This window comes from Zophobas morio, unplaced genomic scaffold (genome assembly GCF_036711695.1).
Source record: "Zophobas morio isolate AGI-343-1 ecotype UQ-CSIRO unplaced genomic scaffold, CSIRO_AGI_Zmor_V1 ptg000054l, whole genome shotgun sequence".
Classification (NCBI taxonomy): Eukaryota; Metazoa; Arthropoda; class Insecta; order Coleoptera; family Tenebrionidae; genus Zophobas; species Zophobas morio.
In genome coordinates this window covers 3,016,391-3,031,762 of record NW_026972159.1, presented here as the reverse complement: position 1 = coordinate 3,031,762, position 15,372 = coordinate 3,016,391, and the positions used below count along the sequence as shown (strand labels likewise).

At 35.5% G+C, this 15,372-nt stretch overlaps 1 protein-coding gene across 2 annotated transcripts in view; it reads left to right on the top strand.

Annotated features, from left to right (window-relative positions):
- Window positions 1–3,953: 3,953 nt before the first annotated feature.
- Window positions 3,954–15,372, top strand: part of LOC135142883 (uncharacterized) — a 43,215-nt gene continuing 31,796 nt past the window's right edge. The window contains exons 1-2 of one of the 2 annotated variants that reach the window (XM_064074677.1): window positions 3,954–5,379; window positions 11,272–11,794. In XM_064074677.1, the coding sequence (XP_063930747.1) occupies window positions 4,199–5,379; window positions 11,272–11,794 (1,704 nt within the window). In that variant the 5' untranslated portion in view covers window positions 3,954–4,198. The remainder of the gene's footprint in view (window positions 5,380–11,271; window positions 11,795–15,372) is intronic. The other variant, XM_064074676.1, reaches the window with a different exon arrangement.

Sequence of the window (15,372 nt, the reverse complement as noted above, 5' to 3'; positions counted from 1 at the left end):
ACATACCCTCTAAGAAAACAGAGGTGGGGTGGGCGGAGCTAGTTCCTGCTAAGATAAGGCTGATTTTGGCAAATGAGATACCCTTTAAAACTCTAAGAGAAGAGAGGGCGGGTGGGCGGGGCTAGTAGCTGGTAAGGTAAAACTGATTTTGGCAGATGATATACCCTTTAATAAAAGAGAGGGTGGGTGGGCGGGGCTAGTACTTGCTAAAATAAGATCGAGTTTGGCAGATGAGATTTCCTCTAAGAAAAGAGAGGGTGGGTGGGTGGGGCTAGTAGATGCTAAGATAAAACTGATTTTGGCAGATGACATAGCCTCTAAGAAAAGAGAGGGTGGGTGGGTGGGGCTAGTACCTGCTAAAATAAGATCGATTTTGGCAGATGAGATTCCCTCTAAGAAAAGAGAGGGTGGGTGGGTGGGGCTAGTATATGCTAAAATAAAACTGATTTTTGCAGATAACATAGGCTTTAAGAAAAAAGAGGGTGGGTGGGTGGGGCCAGTACCTGCTGAAATAAGATCGATTTTGGCAGATGAGATTCCCTCTAAGAAAAGAGAGGGTGGGTGGATGGGGCTAGTAGATGCTAAGATAAAACTGATTTTGGCAGATGACATAGCCTCTAAGAAAAGAGAGGGTGGGTGGGTGGGGCTAGTATCTGCTAAAATAAAATCGATTTTGGCAGATGAGATTCCCTCTAAGAAAAGAGAGGGTGGGTGGGTGGGGCTAGTATATGCTAAAATAAAACTGATTTTGGCAGATGACATAGCCTCTAAGAAAAGAGAGGGTGGGTGGGTGGGGCTCGTACCTGCTAAAATAAGATCGATTTTGGCAGATGAGATTCCCTCTAAGAAAAGAGAGGGTGGGTGGATGGGGCTAGTAGATGCTAAGATAAAACTGATTTTGGCAGATGACATAGCCTCTAAGAAAAGAGAGGGTGGGTGGGTGGGGCTAGTATCTACTAAAATAAGATCGATTTTGGCAGATGAGATTCCCTCTAAGAAAAGAGAGGGTGGGTGGGTGGGGCTAATAGATGCTAAGATGATACTGATTTTGCCAAATGAGAGATCCCCTAAGAAAATAGAGGGCAAGATACCAAAATTGAAGTGAAATTTTTTTTAAATTATAATAATTATTTGTTGCACATTTGAAATGAAAATTAGAAAAAATATATAGCTATTTTAGTTACTTTTGACATTCACAACTTCTCTGAACCCTGAATAAGTAAGCTGTAGTGTTTCCAAATTTTGAATATTTTTTTGCAAAGTTATTTATCACTCATCAGTACTTGCTAAGATAGAACTGAATTTGGCAGATGACATACCCTCTCAGAAAAGAGAGGGTGGGTGGGCGGGGATAGTACCTGCTAAGATAAGACTGATTTTAGCAATTGAGATACCTTCTAAGGAAAGGAGAGTGGGTGGTTGAGGCTAGTAGCTGCGAAAATAAAACCGATTTTGGCAAATGACATACCCTCTGAGAAGAAAGAGGTTGAGTGGGCGGGGCTAGTACCTGCTAACAAAACACTGATTTTTCCAAATGAGATACCTTCTAAGGAAAGAGATGGTTAGGGCTAGTAGCTGCTACGATAAGACTGATTTTGGCAAATGAGATACCCTCTAAGGGAAGAGAGGGCGGGTGGGCGGGGCTAGTTGCTGCTGAAATAAAACTGATTTTGGCAAATGACATACCCTCTCAGAAAACAGAGGGTGGGTGGGTGGGGCTAGTTCCTGCTAAGATAAGAGTGATTTTGGCAAATGAGATAAGCTTAGCAGGTGCTCGGTCCGCCCACCCGCCTTCTCTTTTCTTAAAGGGTATCTCATTTGCCAAAATCACTCTTATCTTAGCAGAAACTAGCCCCGCCCACCCACCCGTTCTTTTCTTTGGGTATGTGATTTGCCAAAGTCAATTTTATATTAGCAGGTATTAGCCCCGCCCACGCACCCTCTCTTTTTTATAGGATATGTCATCTGCCAGAATCAGTCTTATCTTAGCAAGTACTAATTCTCATTCAAACGACTAATTTTATTTCAATCACTGAAAAGGAGACAGGGTGGGTGGGCGGTGCTAATTATGTTCTTCTGTCGAGTGGGAGTAGAGAATAACAGAATCTTGGACGTGAAAAAAGAAAAAAAGCGCCTTTTTTGTGTGTTAAACATCATAAAATCGCTTGAAAATCCTCACACTGACAAAGTAACATATTTTAAACGCCCCTGTGATATTAAATATTTGTTATTATTAGTAGAATTTATTTAAATAATAATGTCTTTATTAAAGTCAAAATACACCATAAATGAATTCAAAATACGTCCGTCCAATGATTTTAACAGTGTATTATGGAAAGTTAATGAGACAGTCCTTAGCAGAGTTTTTAACAAAAACGGACAATTATTGAAAAAAAATTGATTTGAATTCAATAGTGTTTGAATAGTTAGTTCGGGGTCTTGCCGCCAGGAGCGCGACGTAATATAAACTTGCGACCGAACAGACAGGCAAAAATCTTTTTTATTATGAGCGTTCTTGGCTGATTTTTCTAATTCATGTCACCGAATTCGATTTTATGTAAGTCGTCCGGAAGAATAAATACTATTGTGTCGATTATAATATTAGAAATTGGTAAATTTGGTGCGTACCATATATCTAATAGTATGTATGTACTATGTATCCATAACCGCAGTAACCTATGTACATTTTTAGCCATATATTTTTTTTCCAAATACTCTGTTTAAAACAAGTGTGTTTCATTGGCTGATTTTCTTCTATCTATTTTATTTATCTCAGTTGATGACAGTAGAGGTTATGCAACACATTATACATATTGGAACTGTTGTATTTACATAAGTCAAACGTTTACATCTTTTTTATTGGATAATAATAATAATTCAAATCGACACATGTTTACTTTTGGTAAATGACATTAGAATTAAATGCAATATAAGACAATTGTACGAAACTTAACAATATGATCGAACTCTAAAACTGGAAAAAGTACATAACTCACATAATTTTTAAACAAATTTTAACAATAAACAATGTGTAGTTATTTAAAATCCCTACGTAAAAGTAAACGTAATTTGTAGGAAATGGAAATTGGGTTAAAAAAATGTAATGTTGGTTGCATATACAAAAATTTAATCTTTTATAAAGTTTACAATCATTAAAATATTGGGAATAAAGAGGTGATTCCGTTGATAAACAAATATGTATGAAGTTGACATAATGTCATGGGTACCAACCGCACATCAGAAAGTAAATAAATATACCTATCGCAAATAAAAAATATTATTACAATCAACATAGTGTGACGGGTAGTCCAAAAACCAAAATTTACACATATCAAGCTAGCTGTGCTTATTGAAATAGATGCATAAAATATTGCATTTATCCATAATTTTTAAAAACAAAGCATTTTTTGGATGCCACATCTTATACACGTTATCAATATTAACCAATTTAACATTATTTAACAAAACTAGAAGATTTATTGCTCAATACGCAATTTGTGCTCAAACGGCTCATCGCGCATAGAGTGATAGGAGACCCATTTTAGCGGCAGTTTAAATTTACCCCTACATAGTTAACGATAAATATGTATAATTCTCACCTGAAGAAAGCCGGTTTGTACAGAAAAGAGCGCGTTTCCAAGTAAAACTAACGATGAAAAAGTTTTGAAAAACGACACTATTTTTTCACACAAATGCGACTGTCAATCAGAGCTGCCACCAACTGGAGGGAAAAAAGTACTAACTTGAGACGCCAAAAAAAAGAAACAATTACATCGCCACTTTAATTTTCATAAATTTAATTTAAATATGTTCCCGCATTAATATTAAGATCGATAAAACTAGAAACCCTTTTCAGGCAGTTTTCTTTAGTGCGTACATTCAACCGGTTCTCTAGATGTCGCCACGTTGGTACCCATGCGCGACTTGTCATTTCATTACGTCATTTGATATTTATCAGTTTCATTTTAGCATTTTTACACCTCCACACGTCCCGTAGTCACTCGTGCGTTATCGAAACCATCACATCCCCCCCAGTGTCAGTGCGCGTTCTAGTCTCCACCTCCGCCCCCATTCATCCCCGCGTTCTGTCATAACCTCTCGAAAATCTCCCTCCGCACCCTCGAGCTCGTCAACCCCGGCCCGCCATATGCTGCTCATTACCTCCCGCTCTCCAATAATGATAAGATAACCTCCGAAAATGTCCGACGCCGCCGTTCCCCAATGGAAAAAAGACTTGATAGCGCGTCTCCGCAGCCAAAACAAACGGACCGCTCACGCCGAGCAGCAGCTGTTCGGCCCCTCTCATCGGACGTTGCCTCCTCCCAGTGCAGCGGTCGCGGTCGGCAGTGAAGCATGTGAGTGCGGCGGCACCATGGTGCAGCGGGGCGACAAGAGCGACTCGGACGAGGACCTCCACTACGGTCCTGGAATCGTGAGCAAGCTCAAGGAGCGCTACCTGAGCCTCGCGCAGCGCGAGAAGCCCCGGCCCAGCATCCTCCGCAAGGCGGCCTCCTTGGAGAACCTCCTCGACGATGGCCCGGCCGAGAGCAGCCGCCTGTTCCAGGCCAGCCAGAACAAGCGCGTCCCCAGCCGGTACGCCCAGAAGGGGCCCGAGCTGAAGAGGGCGCGCTCGGTCGAGACCATCTCGACGCCGGAAGAGACCGACACCAAGCCCAAGCGTGAGTCCATGCACGAGGAAATGCTTATCAAAGGAAGTCTGATAATTCCGGAAAAACCGCCGGAAAATGAACACAAATACAGAGTTAACAGACCCAAGCGCATCGCGCCCGTCATGAACGAGAAGGAGAAGCCCCCAGCGGACGTCGTCAAGCAGGCCAAGATGATCTTCGAGCGCCGGCCGGAGCAGCGCACGAAGCCCCCGCAGCAGACGGGGGAGGTGGCGGCCAAGGTGCAGACCTACAAGCGGATCATCGTGGAGAACAAGCCGCCGAAGAAGCCCGCCATCAAGGTGAAGCCCGTGCTAGATAAGCCGAAAACTAACGGGATTAGGGCCAAGAATAAGCACGGCGACAGGGAGGCGTCCAAGTCGCCGGACATTCCGCCGAGGGCGAGGTCGCCGGAGAAGAAGGTGGAGGTGTTGAGGCCGAAGTCGCCGGAGGACGTGCCGCCGTCGCCGAAGTCCCCGAGGTCGCCTGAACTTAAGCTCTCTTCAGATGTGCCTTCGCCGAAGTCGACGTCCTTGCCAAGCCCCATTCCGGATATTTCCAGGGTGGATTTTAAGCCCGAGGAGAACGGGGTTAAAGCGACGAGTTTATCGGAGACTCCGGATTTAATTATTACGTCTAGTCCATTGCCGGTGGTGGATTCGCCGTCTTTTAGGATATCGGCCACTGAGAATTTTATTAAAGAGGAAATCAGGTTAGTAAGAAGGAAGCTTGAAATTTTAGACGCCGTCTGCTGATACTTTTCGCTAGATGTGTAATATATACCTCGTTTATTTTTATAAGGTGACATTTTATGCTATGCAAATATAGTAATTATAGGTTAATTCTCTTCTAAGAAGCTTTCCATCGGGAAAAACACAAGCTCAGGATGTGGTTAACGGTGGCTAATAACATCCTTCATATTTATTTATATGTTCATAATAATAATTATTATAGAGATTTGTACATGGCCAACTGAGATTCATTGCTGAAATTGATTCCGTTAACCTCAAAAATTCCCACTCCATATATTTAAACTGTTTATAATAAAAAAAAAAGGTAAACGGCTGTCCATTCGTTTAAACTATAGATACTTAGACCAATTTTAAACTTTCGTCCTGTGAAATCTATTTTATTGTTAAACGATTTCTAACTAATTTTTTGTTGTCGAAATAAGTCTACACATATTAAGAAATAAAGGCAAAATGTAGCCCCACCCACCCGCCCTGTCTCAATTGTGATGATTTTTTTTTATTCGTCATGAGCCAAGAGGGTGGAGCTTTACTACAAAATCCTTATTTCTCTACGAGCAATTACAGACATATTTTTGAGTATCGTGTTGTTCAAAGAATACTATGTACATTAAGAAAAGATTAAACCCTACCCATACCTGACCTGATCAAAATATGTAGTAATGAAGTTTTCATTCGTTGTCACAACTAGAGGCGGGGTTATAATTGCAAAATCCATATTCCCTACAAAAATTTACCATTTTAAACGACTTTTAAGTTTCTAAGAATTAAAAAAATCATCACAATTGGGATGCGGTGGGTGGGTGGGGTTTATATTTTCCCTATTTCTGTTAATATACATTGTATTATTTAACAACACGATACTCAAAAACATGTTCTTAATATATTGTAAAGAAATAAGTATTTTGCAGTTAAGCTTCGCCCTCTTGGTTCACGGCGAATAAAAAAAATCATCACAATTGAGATAGGGCGGGTGGGCGGGCTGACATTTTGCCTTTTCATTTTAATATGGGTAGACTTTTTTTCACAACCTGAAACTTAAAACCTGGTTAAAATGGTAAATTTGTATAGGGAAATATCCATATTTCTTTACATAAATGTATCATTTTAACCATGTTTTAAGTTTCTTGTGAGGAAAAGATGGCTATGTATGTTAAGAAAAAAAAGACAAAATATAAGCCCCGCCCACCCACCCTATCTCAATTCTGATGATTTTTTTTATTCGTCGTAAGCCGAGGGGCTGAGCTTAATTGCAAAATCGATATTTCCCTATACAACTTTACCATTTTAACCATGTTTTAAGTTTATTGTTGTGAAAAAATGGCTATGTATGTTAAGAAAAAAAAAGGAAAAATGTAACCCCACCCACCCGCCCCATCCCTATTGTGATGATTTTTTTTATTTGTCGTGAGTCAAGGGGGCGGAGCTTAACTGCAAAATCCTTATTTCTCTACGAGAAATGAAATTAAAAACATGTTTTTGAATATCGTATTGTTCAAAGAATACTATGTATATTACGAAAAAATTAAAGCCAAAGATTAGGCCCCACCCATACCCGCCCCGATCTCAATTCTCAATTGTGATAAATTTTTCATTCGTTCTCAGATCGAGGGGCGGACCTTAATGGCGAGATCCATACTTGTCTAAAAGAATTTACCATTTTAAACATGTTTCAAGTTTCTTGTTCTGTAAAAACGACTACGTGTATTAAGAAAAAAGGCAAAATATAAGCCCCGCCCACCCACCCTTTCTCAATTGTGATCATTTTTTTTATTCGTCGTGAGCCAAGGGGGCGGAGCTTTACTACAAAATCCTTATTTCTCCACGAGCAATTACAAACATATTTTTGAGTATCGTGTTGTTCAAAGAATACTATGTATATTAAGAAAAGATTAAACCTTTCCCATACCTGACCTGATCAAAATATGTAGTAATGAAGTTTTCATTCGTTGTCACAACTAGGGGCGGGGCATAATTGCAAAATCCATATTCCCTACAAAAATTTACCATTTTAAACGACTTTTAAGTTTCTAAGATTTAAAAAAATCATGACAATTAGGATGGGGTGGGTGGGTGGGGTTTATATTTTGCCTTTTTCTCTTAATATACATTGTATTCTTTAACAACACGATACTCAAAAACATGTTCTTAATTTCTTGTAAAGAAATAAGTATTTTACAGTTATGCTTCGCCCTCTTGATTCACGGCGAATAAAAAAAATCATCACAATTAAGATAGGGCGGGTGGGCGGGCTGACATTTTGCCTTTTCATTTTACTATGGGTAGACTTCTTTTCACGACACGAAACTTAAAACCTGGTTAAAACGGTAAATTTGTATAGGGAAATATCCATATTTCTTTACAAAAATGTATCATTTTAACATTATTTTAAGTTTCTTGTGGGGAAAAGATGGCTACTTATGTTAAGAAAAAAAAGGGTAAAGTATAAGCCCCGCCCACCCACCCTACCTCAATTCTGATGATTTTTTTTATTCGTCGTAAGCCGAGGGGCGGAGCTTAATTGCAAAATCGATATTTCTCTATACAACTTTACCATTTTAACCATGTTTTAAGTTTCTTCTTGTGAAAAAATGGCTATGTATATTAAAAAAAAAAAACAAGGAAAAATGTAGCCCCACCCACCCGCCCCATCCCTATTGTGATGATTTTTTTTATTTGTCGTGAGTCAAGGGGGTGGAGGAGCTTAGCTGCAAAATCCTTATTTCTCTATGAGAAATTAAAAACATGTTTTTGAATATCGTATTGTTCAAAGAATACTATGTATATTACGAAAAAATTAAAGCCAAAGATTAGGCCCCACCCATACCCGCCCAGATCTCAATTCTCAATTGTGATGAATTTTCATTCGTTGTTAGATCGAGGGGCGGGCCTTAATTGCAAGATCCATATTTGTCTAGAAGAATTTACCATTTCAAACATGTTTAAAGTTTCTTGTTCTGTAAAAACGACAACGTATTCAGAAAAAAGGCAAAATATAAGCCCCGCCCACCCACCCTGTCTCAATTGTGATGATTTTTTTTTAATAGTCGAGAGCCAAAAGAGCAGAATTTAATTGCAAAATCTTTATTATTTCTCTACAAGAAATTACCATGTAAGACATGTTTTTGAGTATCGTGGTATTAAAACAATACTATGTTTGTTAAGACAAAATTAAACCAAAGATTAAGCCCCACCCATACCTGCCCTGATGTAAATAGTAATGAAGTTTTCATTCGTTAGCAGACTTAGGGGCGGGGCCTAATTGCAAAATCCATATTCCCTACAAAAATTTACCATTTTAAACGAGTAGTAAGTTTCTAAGAAAAAAAAAATCATCACAATCGGAATGGGGTGGGTGGGCGGGGTTTATATTTTGCCTTTTTTTTTTCTTAATATATAGTATTCTTTAAACAACACCGATACTAAAAACATGTTCTTAATTTCTTGTAAAGAACTAAGTATTTTGCAGTTAAGCTTCGCCCCCTGGTTCACGGCGAATAAAAAAAATCATCACAATTGAGATAGGGCGGGTGGGCGGTCTGACATTTTGCCTTTTCATTTTATTATATGTAGACTTCTTTTCACAACATGAAACTTAAAACCTGGTTAAAATGGAAAATTTGTATAAGGAAATATCTAATTTGGAATTAGGCTCCGCCCCATGATTGCAAAATGCATATTTCCTTACAAAAATGTATCATTTTAACCATGTTTTAAGTTTCTTGTTGTGAAAAGATGGCTATGTATGTTAAGAAAAAAAAAGGCAAAATATAAGCCCCACCCACCCGCCCTATCTCAATTCTGATGATTTTTTTTTATTCGTCGTAAACCGAAGGGCGGAGCTTAATTGTAAAATACTTATTTTTCTACGAGAAATTCCCACGTAAAATATGTTCTTAAGTAATCGTACATACAAGGAAAACTAAATATATTAACTAAAAAAGAAAACCAAAAGAGAAGCCCCACCCATCCATCTCGACCGTAGTCGTGATGAATTTTTCATTCGTTGTCAGACCGAGGGGCGGAGCGTAATTCTAAAATCGATATTTCCCTATACAAATTTACCATTTTAACCAAATTTAAGTTTATTGTTGTGAAGAAATGGCTATGTAATTAAGAAAAAAGAAAGGAAAAATGTAGCCCCACTCACCCGCCCCATCCCTATTGTGATGATTTTTTTTATTTGTCGTGAGTCAAGGGGGTGGAGCTTAACTGCAAAATCCTTCTACGAGAAATTAAAACATGTTTTTGAGTATTGTGTTGTTCAAAGAATACTATGTATATTAAGAAAAAATTAAAGCCAAAGATTAAGCCCTACCCATACCTGACCTGGTAAATATGTAGTAATGAAGTTGTCATTCGTTGCCAGACCTAGGGGCGGAGCCTAATTGCAAAATCCATATTTCCCAACAAAAATTTATCATTTTAAACGTGTTTTAAGTTTCTAAGAATAAAAAAATCATCACAAATGGGAAAGGGTGGGTGGGCGGGGTTTATATTTTGCCTTTTTTTCTTAATATATAATATTCTTTAAACAACACGATACTCAAAAACACGTTCTTAATTTCTTGTAAAGAAGTAAGTATTTTGCAGTTAAGCTCCGCCCTCTTGGTTCACGGCGAATAAAAAAAATCATCACAATTGCGATAGGGCGGGTGGGCGGGCTTAAATTTTACCTCTTTATTTTAATATGTATAGACTTCTTTTCACAAAATGAAACTTAAAACCTGGTTAAAATAGAAAATTTGTATAAGGAAATATCGATTTTGCACTTTGGCTCCGCCCCATAATTGCAAAATCCATATTTCCTTACAAAATGTACCATTTTAACCATGTTTTAAGTTTCTTATTGTGAAAAGATGGCTATGTATATTAAGAAAAAAAGGCAAAATATAGACCCCGCCCACCCGCCCTATCTCAATTCTGATGATTTTTTTTTATTCGTCGTAAGCCGAGGGGCGGAATTTAATTGTAAAATCTTGATTTATTCCACTAGAAATTACCATGTAAAATATGTTCTTAAGTAATCGTGTTATCCAAAGAAAACTCAATGTATTAATTAAAAAGGAAAACCAAAAGAGAAGCCCCACCCATCCGTCTAGACCTCAATCGTGATGAATTTTTCATTCGTTGTCAGACCGAGGGGTGGAGCGTAAAATCGATATTTCCCTATACAAATTTACCATTCTAAACATGTTTTAAGTTTCTTGCTGTGAAAAGATGGCTACACATATAAAAAAAAGGCAAAGTGTAAGCCCGCCCACCCGCCCAATCCCAATTGTGAATTTTTTTTTATTCGTCGTGAGCCAAGGGGGCGGAGCTTAATTGCAAAATCCTTATTTCTCGACAAGAAATAAAAAACATGTTTTTGAGTGTCGTGTTGTTCAAAGAATACTATGTGTATTAAGGAAAAAACAAGCCAAAAATTAAGCGCCTCCCATATCCATTCCAAGCTCAGTTGTGATGAATTTTTCATTCGTTGTCGAACGCGAGGGGCGGAGCCTAATTTTAAACTCAATACTTTCCTACAAGAATTTACCATTTTAAACATGTTTTACCTTTCTTGTTGTGAAAAAAAGACTACGCATTTAACTTAGTTGGCCATGATTTTTTCTACTTATGTCCCTTCTAGTGACACACAATAGTATGTATATTAAAGAACGACTTTCATAAGGCAAATATTAAGGCACGAATCCAAGTTTATAGAACGAGCGGCGAAGCCGCGAGTTATATAAAGGATGAGTGCCACAAAATTTAATTGAAATTCGCGTTTTTACCGTACGTTCGAAAACCTTTTGACTCAGAGTTGGCTGTGTTATCTTTGTAAAACGTCACCGACTTTCCTGTTTTCACAGATTATCCGAAACCGAACGCACCCCACCGCCACCATCCCCGAAGCCCGCCAAGAAGCCCCAGCCTTCGCCACCACCCACGACAAACTCCATGACGTACAACTTCGTCGAAAACCACGCCGCGAAAAGCCAGACCCAGCAACCGATCAACAAGAACGTGTTGAATACTCAGACGCCGCCCTCTCAGCCCCTCAAGTTGGAAATCAACGGCGTGAGCGAGACGTCGTCGAAAGCTAAGAAATCGTCAAACGATTTGCTTAGCGCCAAGCCGACGCCGACGAACCTCGAAATCGAGAAGAATTTGAAAAACGCGGCCAAGACTCTGCAACAGCCTAAGACTAGTAGTAGTGTTATAACGAAGTGCGACGCGAACGAAGTGACTACGATTAAAGTGCCAAAAGTGAAAAAACCCCCGCGCGAACATGAGAATACCACGATGTTGTTCGATTTCAGGGACAGGAAAGACGTACCGGATCACGTGAAGAACGACGGGGTGACGAGGGCGGCCAAGCTGGAGAAGCCGAAGGTGAGGATGGGTTTTTTTCTTGTGACGGGGTTTAATTTGATGGTAGAGGATTTACTGTTGGAAAAAATTGGTCGAAAGTTATTTCGACAGAACTTCCCTCGCCCTATAAATCGCGCTTCTTTGAAAAATTATAACAGTTATTTGTGTAACTAGTTTTGAAAGTGATACTTTTTTTTCATGAATTTGTAGTTAATGAAGTAAATGGGTGAAAAAAGAGATTTTCAAAACGGGTTGTACAAGTACTTTTTTTGCATGATGATCCTTGGAAGCCGAAAGTAAAAGAATCTGTCATTGACATTTCGTGATTTGCTGTGACTTAAAAATGGTTGTTGTCATTTGTTGAAAAAAAATAAAAATAATAAAAAAATGATTTTTTGACAAAAAAAGTCCCATAATTTAATCACTAGATGCAAAAAAATGTGATTTTTGGTTTCTTATAACCCCTATGAAGTAAAAACCAGTAAATTACACTTCCGCAGCTTTTTGGACAAGAATTTTTCAATTTGTGTTTTTTTTTTTTCAATTTTCCAACTTTTGAATTTTTCAATTTTTAGATTTTGCAATTTTTCGATTTGAGTTTTTTGAGTTTCCAGTTTTTCGATTTGCGATATTTCAGTTCTTTATTTTCTTGTTTCTTCAATTAGGTTTTGCAATTTTTAGATTTAAATTTTCTCGAGTTTTCAGTTTTTAATTTTTCAATTTTCGATTTTTTAATTTTTCATTTACCAAAATTTTCGATTTTCAATTTTCCGTTTCGGTTCTTATTGGTCTTTATTTTTACAATTTATCGTTCCTGAATTTTTCAGTTTTTCGATTTTCCAACTTTTGGATGTTTTCATTTTTGGATTTAGCACTTTTTCGACTTGGAATTTCACGAGTTTTCAATTTTTCTTTGTTTCGATGTGAAATTTTTCGATTTGTCAATTTTAGCTTTTTCAGTTTCTGGATTTTTGAGTTTTTCGTTCCTTCAATTTTTGATTTACAATTTTTCAATTTTTTATTTTAAATATGGATCTAATAATATCTAATTATAATTTTTAAAATTTATCACTTTTTCAATTTTACTATTTTAGAATGTTTCTATTTTTTTCAGTTACATATTGGATTTTAAAATTCTTGCATTTAGTCGGTTTCTCAATCTTTTGATTTCTCGATATTTAATTTTTCGGTTGTTAGATTTTTCAATCTTGATTTACAACTTTTAATTTCAATTTTTTATTTTCTTTATTTTTTCAAATTTTCGATTTGCGATTTTTCGGTTTTCAATTTGTCAGTTCTTTCATTTTTCATTTTGCAGTTTTAGATTTTTCAATTTCCCAATTTTTCAGTTTTTCGTTTCTTCAATTTTTGATTTGCATTTTTTTTTCAATTCTTCAATATTTAATTTTTCAATTTTCCGATCTTTCAATGTTAGAGTTTTTCGACTTTACAATTTTTGGGTTTTCTAATTTTTCGAATCCATTCGTTTTTTCTTCTCCCCAATTTTTCGATTCATTGAGTTTTTCGAATTTTAAATTTCTCGATTTTTAGTTTTTCAATGTTTCAATTTTTCGTTGCTTCAATTATCCGATTTACAATTTTTCGATTTTGTACTTTTTCGTTTATTCGTTTTTTTTTTGTTTTTTTTTTTTTAACGAAAAAGTATAAAATAGAAACTTTGAAAAATCTAAAAGCTGGAAATCAAGAACTAGAAAAATTGAAGAAACAAAAATTTGAAAAAGCCAAATGGATAATATTGAAAACTAAAGAAAAAAAATCGAAACAATTGAGAAACCGAAAAATTGCAAAATTGAAAAATACAGGAACTGGAAAATCAAAGATTTGAAGAATTGAATAATCGACAAATTATAATATATAATCGACAAATTGAAAATTGAAAAAAATGGAAAAATGAAAAATAAAGCCAGAACTTGAAAAATTTTTGAAACAAAAAATTAAAAACTGAAAATTGTGAAACTAAGGAGTCGAAAAATGAAAAATTGTAATATCGCCAAAATGAAAAATTGAAAAAATAAACCAAAAATCATGAAACCCAAACATTGAAAAATGGAAAAATTGATGTTCTTCGATTTAGAATTTTTCGTTTTTTCAGTTTTTTAAAAAATTTCAGATTTTTCAAATTTTCGAATCAAAAAAATGGAAAAATGTTAAAATTAAAAAATCGAAAAAGTATAAAATAAAAACTGGAAATCAAGATCTTGAAAAATTGAAACAAAAATTTGAGAAAACGAAAATTGTAGAATCTTATTTGAAAATTAAAGAAAAAATTTTGACGATTCTGTATTTTCCGATTTTTCACTTTTTGAATTTTGAAATTTTTCGTTTTTTCAGTTTTTCATTTTTTCCGATTTTTAGTTTTTTGACTTTGATATTCAGTTTTTCGATTTTTAAATCCTTCGATTTTTCAACTTTTCGAAACAAAAAAAAATGTAAAAATTGCAAATTTGTATATTTGAAAAATCAAAAATGAAAAAACGAAAAAATGTAAAAATGAATTTTGAAAAATCTAAAAACTGAAAACCAAGAACTTGAAAAAGTGAAGAAACGACAAATAGAAGAACCAAAAAATTAAAAATTCACAAACTTAAAAATCAAAAAAGTGCAAAATCAAAAAAACGAAATATTGTAAAACCGAAATATTGAAAATTAAATAATTTGGAAAATCGGATAATTGACAAATCCAAAGATTGCAAAATTGAAAAATTATAAATTCCAAAGAAACATTGAAAAAATAAAGGAAATGAAAAATGGAAAAATAAAAATCAAGAACTTTAAAAATTGAATAACTAAAAATTGAGAAACTAAAAAGTCGTCGACAAATGAAAAATTCTAATAAGGCACAAGAAAATTGTTATATAAAATCCAGAAATTGAAAATTAAAAAATCGGAAAAATGAAAAGTAAAAATCAAGAACTTGAAAAATTGATAAAACAAAAATTTGAAAAAACGACATGTTGGAAAATCAAGGAATTGAAAAATCAAAAATAGAAAATTTGAAGAATTAAATAAACGAAAAATTGTAACGTCGAAAGAAACGTTGAAAAAATAAAGGAAGTGCAAAATCGAAAAATTGTAATATAAAATCGAGATATTGAAAATGAAAACAGAAAAATGAAAAATAATAAACAAGAACTTGAAAAATTGAGGAACCGATAATTGAGAAACTAAATAATGGAAAAATGGGAAATTGTAATATCGCAAAATTGAAAAATTTTGAAGTCGAGAATTTGAAAAATTGAAAAAATAAACGAAAAATCATGAAACCGAAACATTGAAAAATAGAAAAATTGTAATATAAAATCGGGAAATTGAAAATAAAAAAATCGGAAAAATGAAAAATAAGAATCAAGGAATTGAAAAATCAAAAATTGAAAATTTGAAGAATTGAATAAACGAAAAATTGTAACATCGAAAAAAACATTGAAAAAATAAAGGAAATGCAAAATCGAAAAATTGTAATTTAAAATCGAGAAATTGAAAATGAAAACATCGGAAAAATGAAAAATAAAAAACAAGAACTTGAAAAATTAAGGAACCGAAAATTGAGAAACTAAATAATCGAAAAATGGAAAATTGTA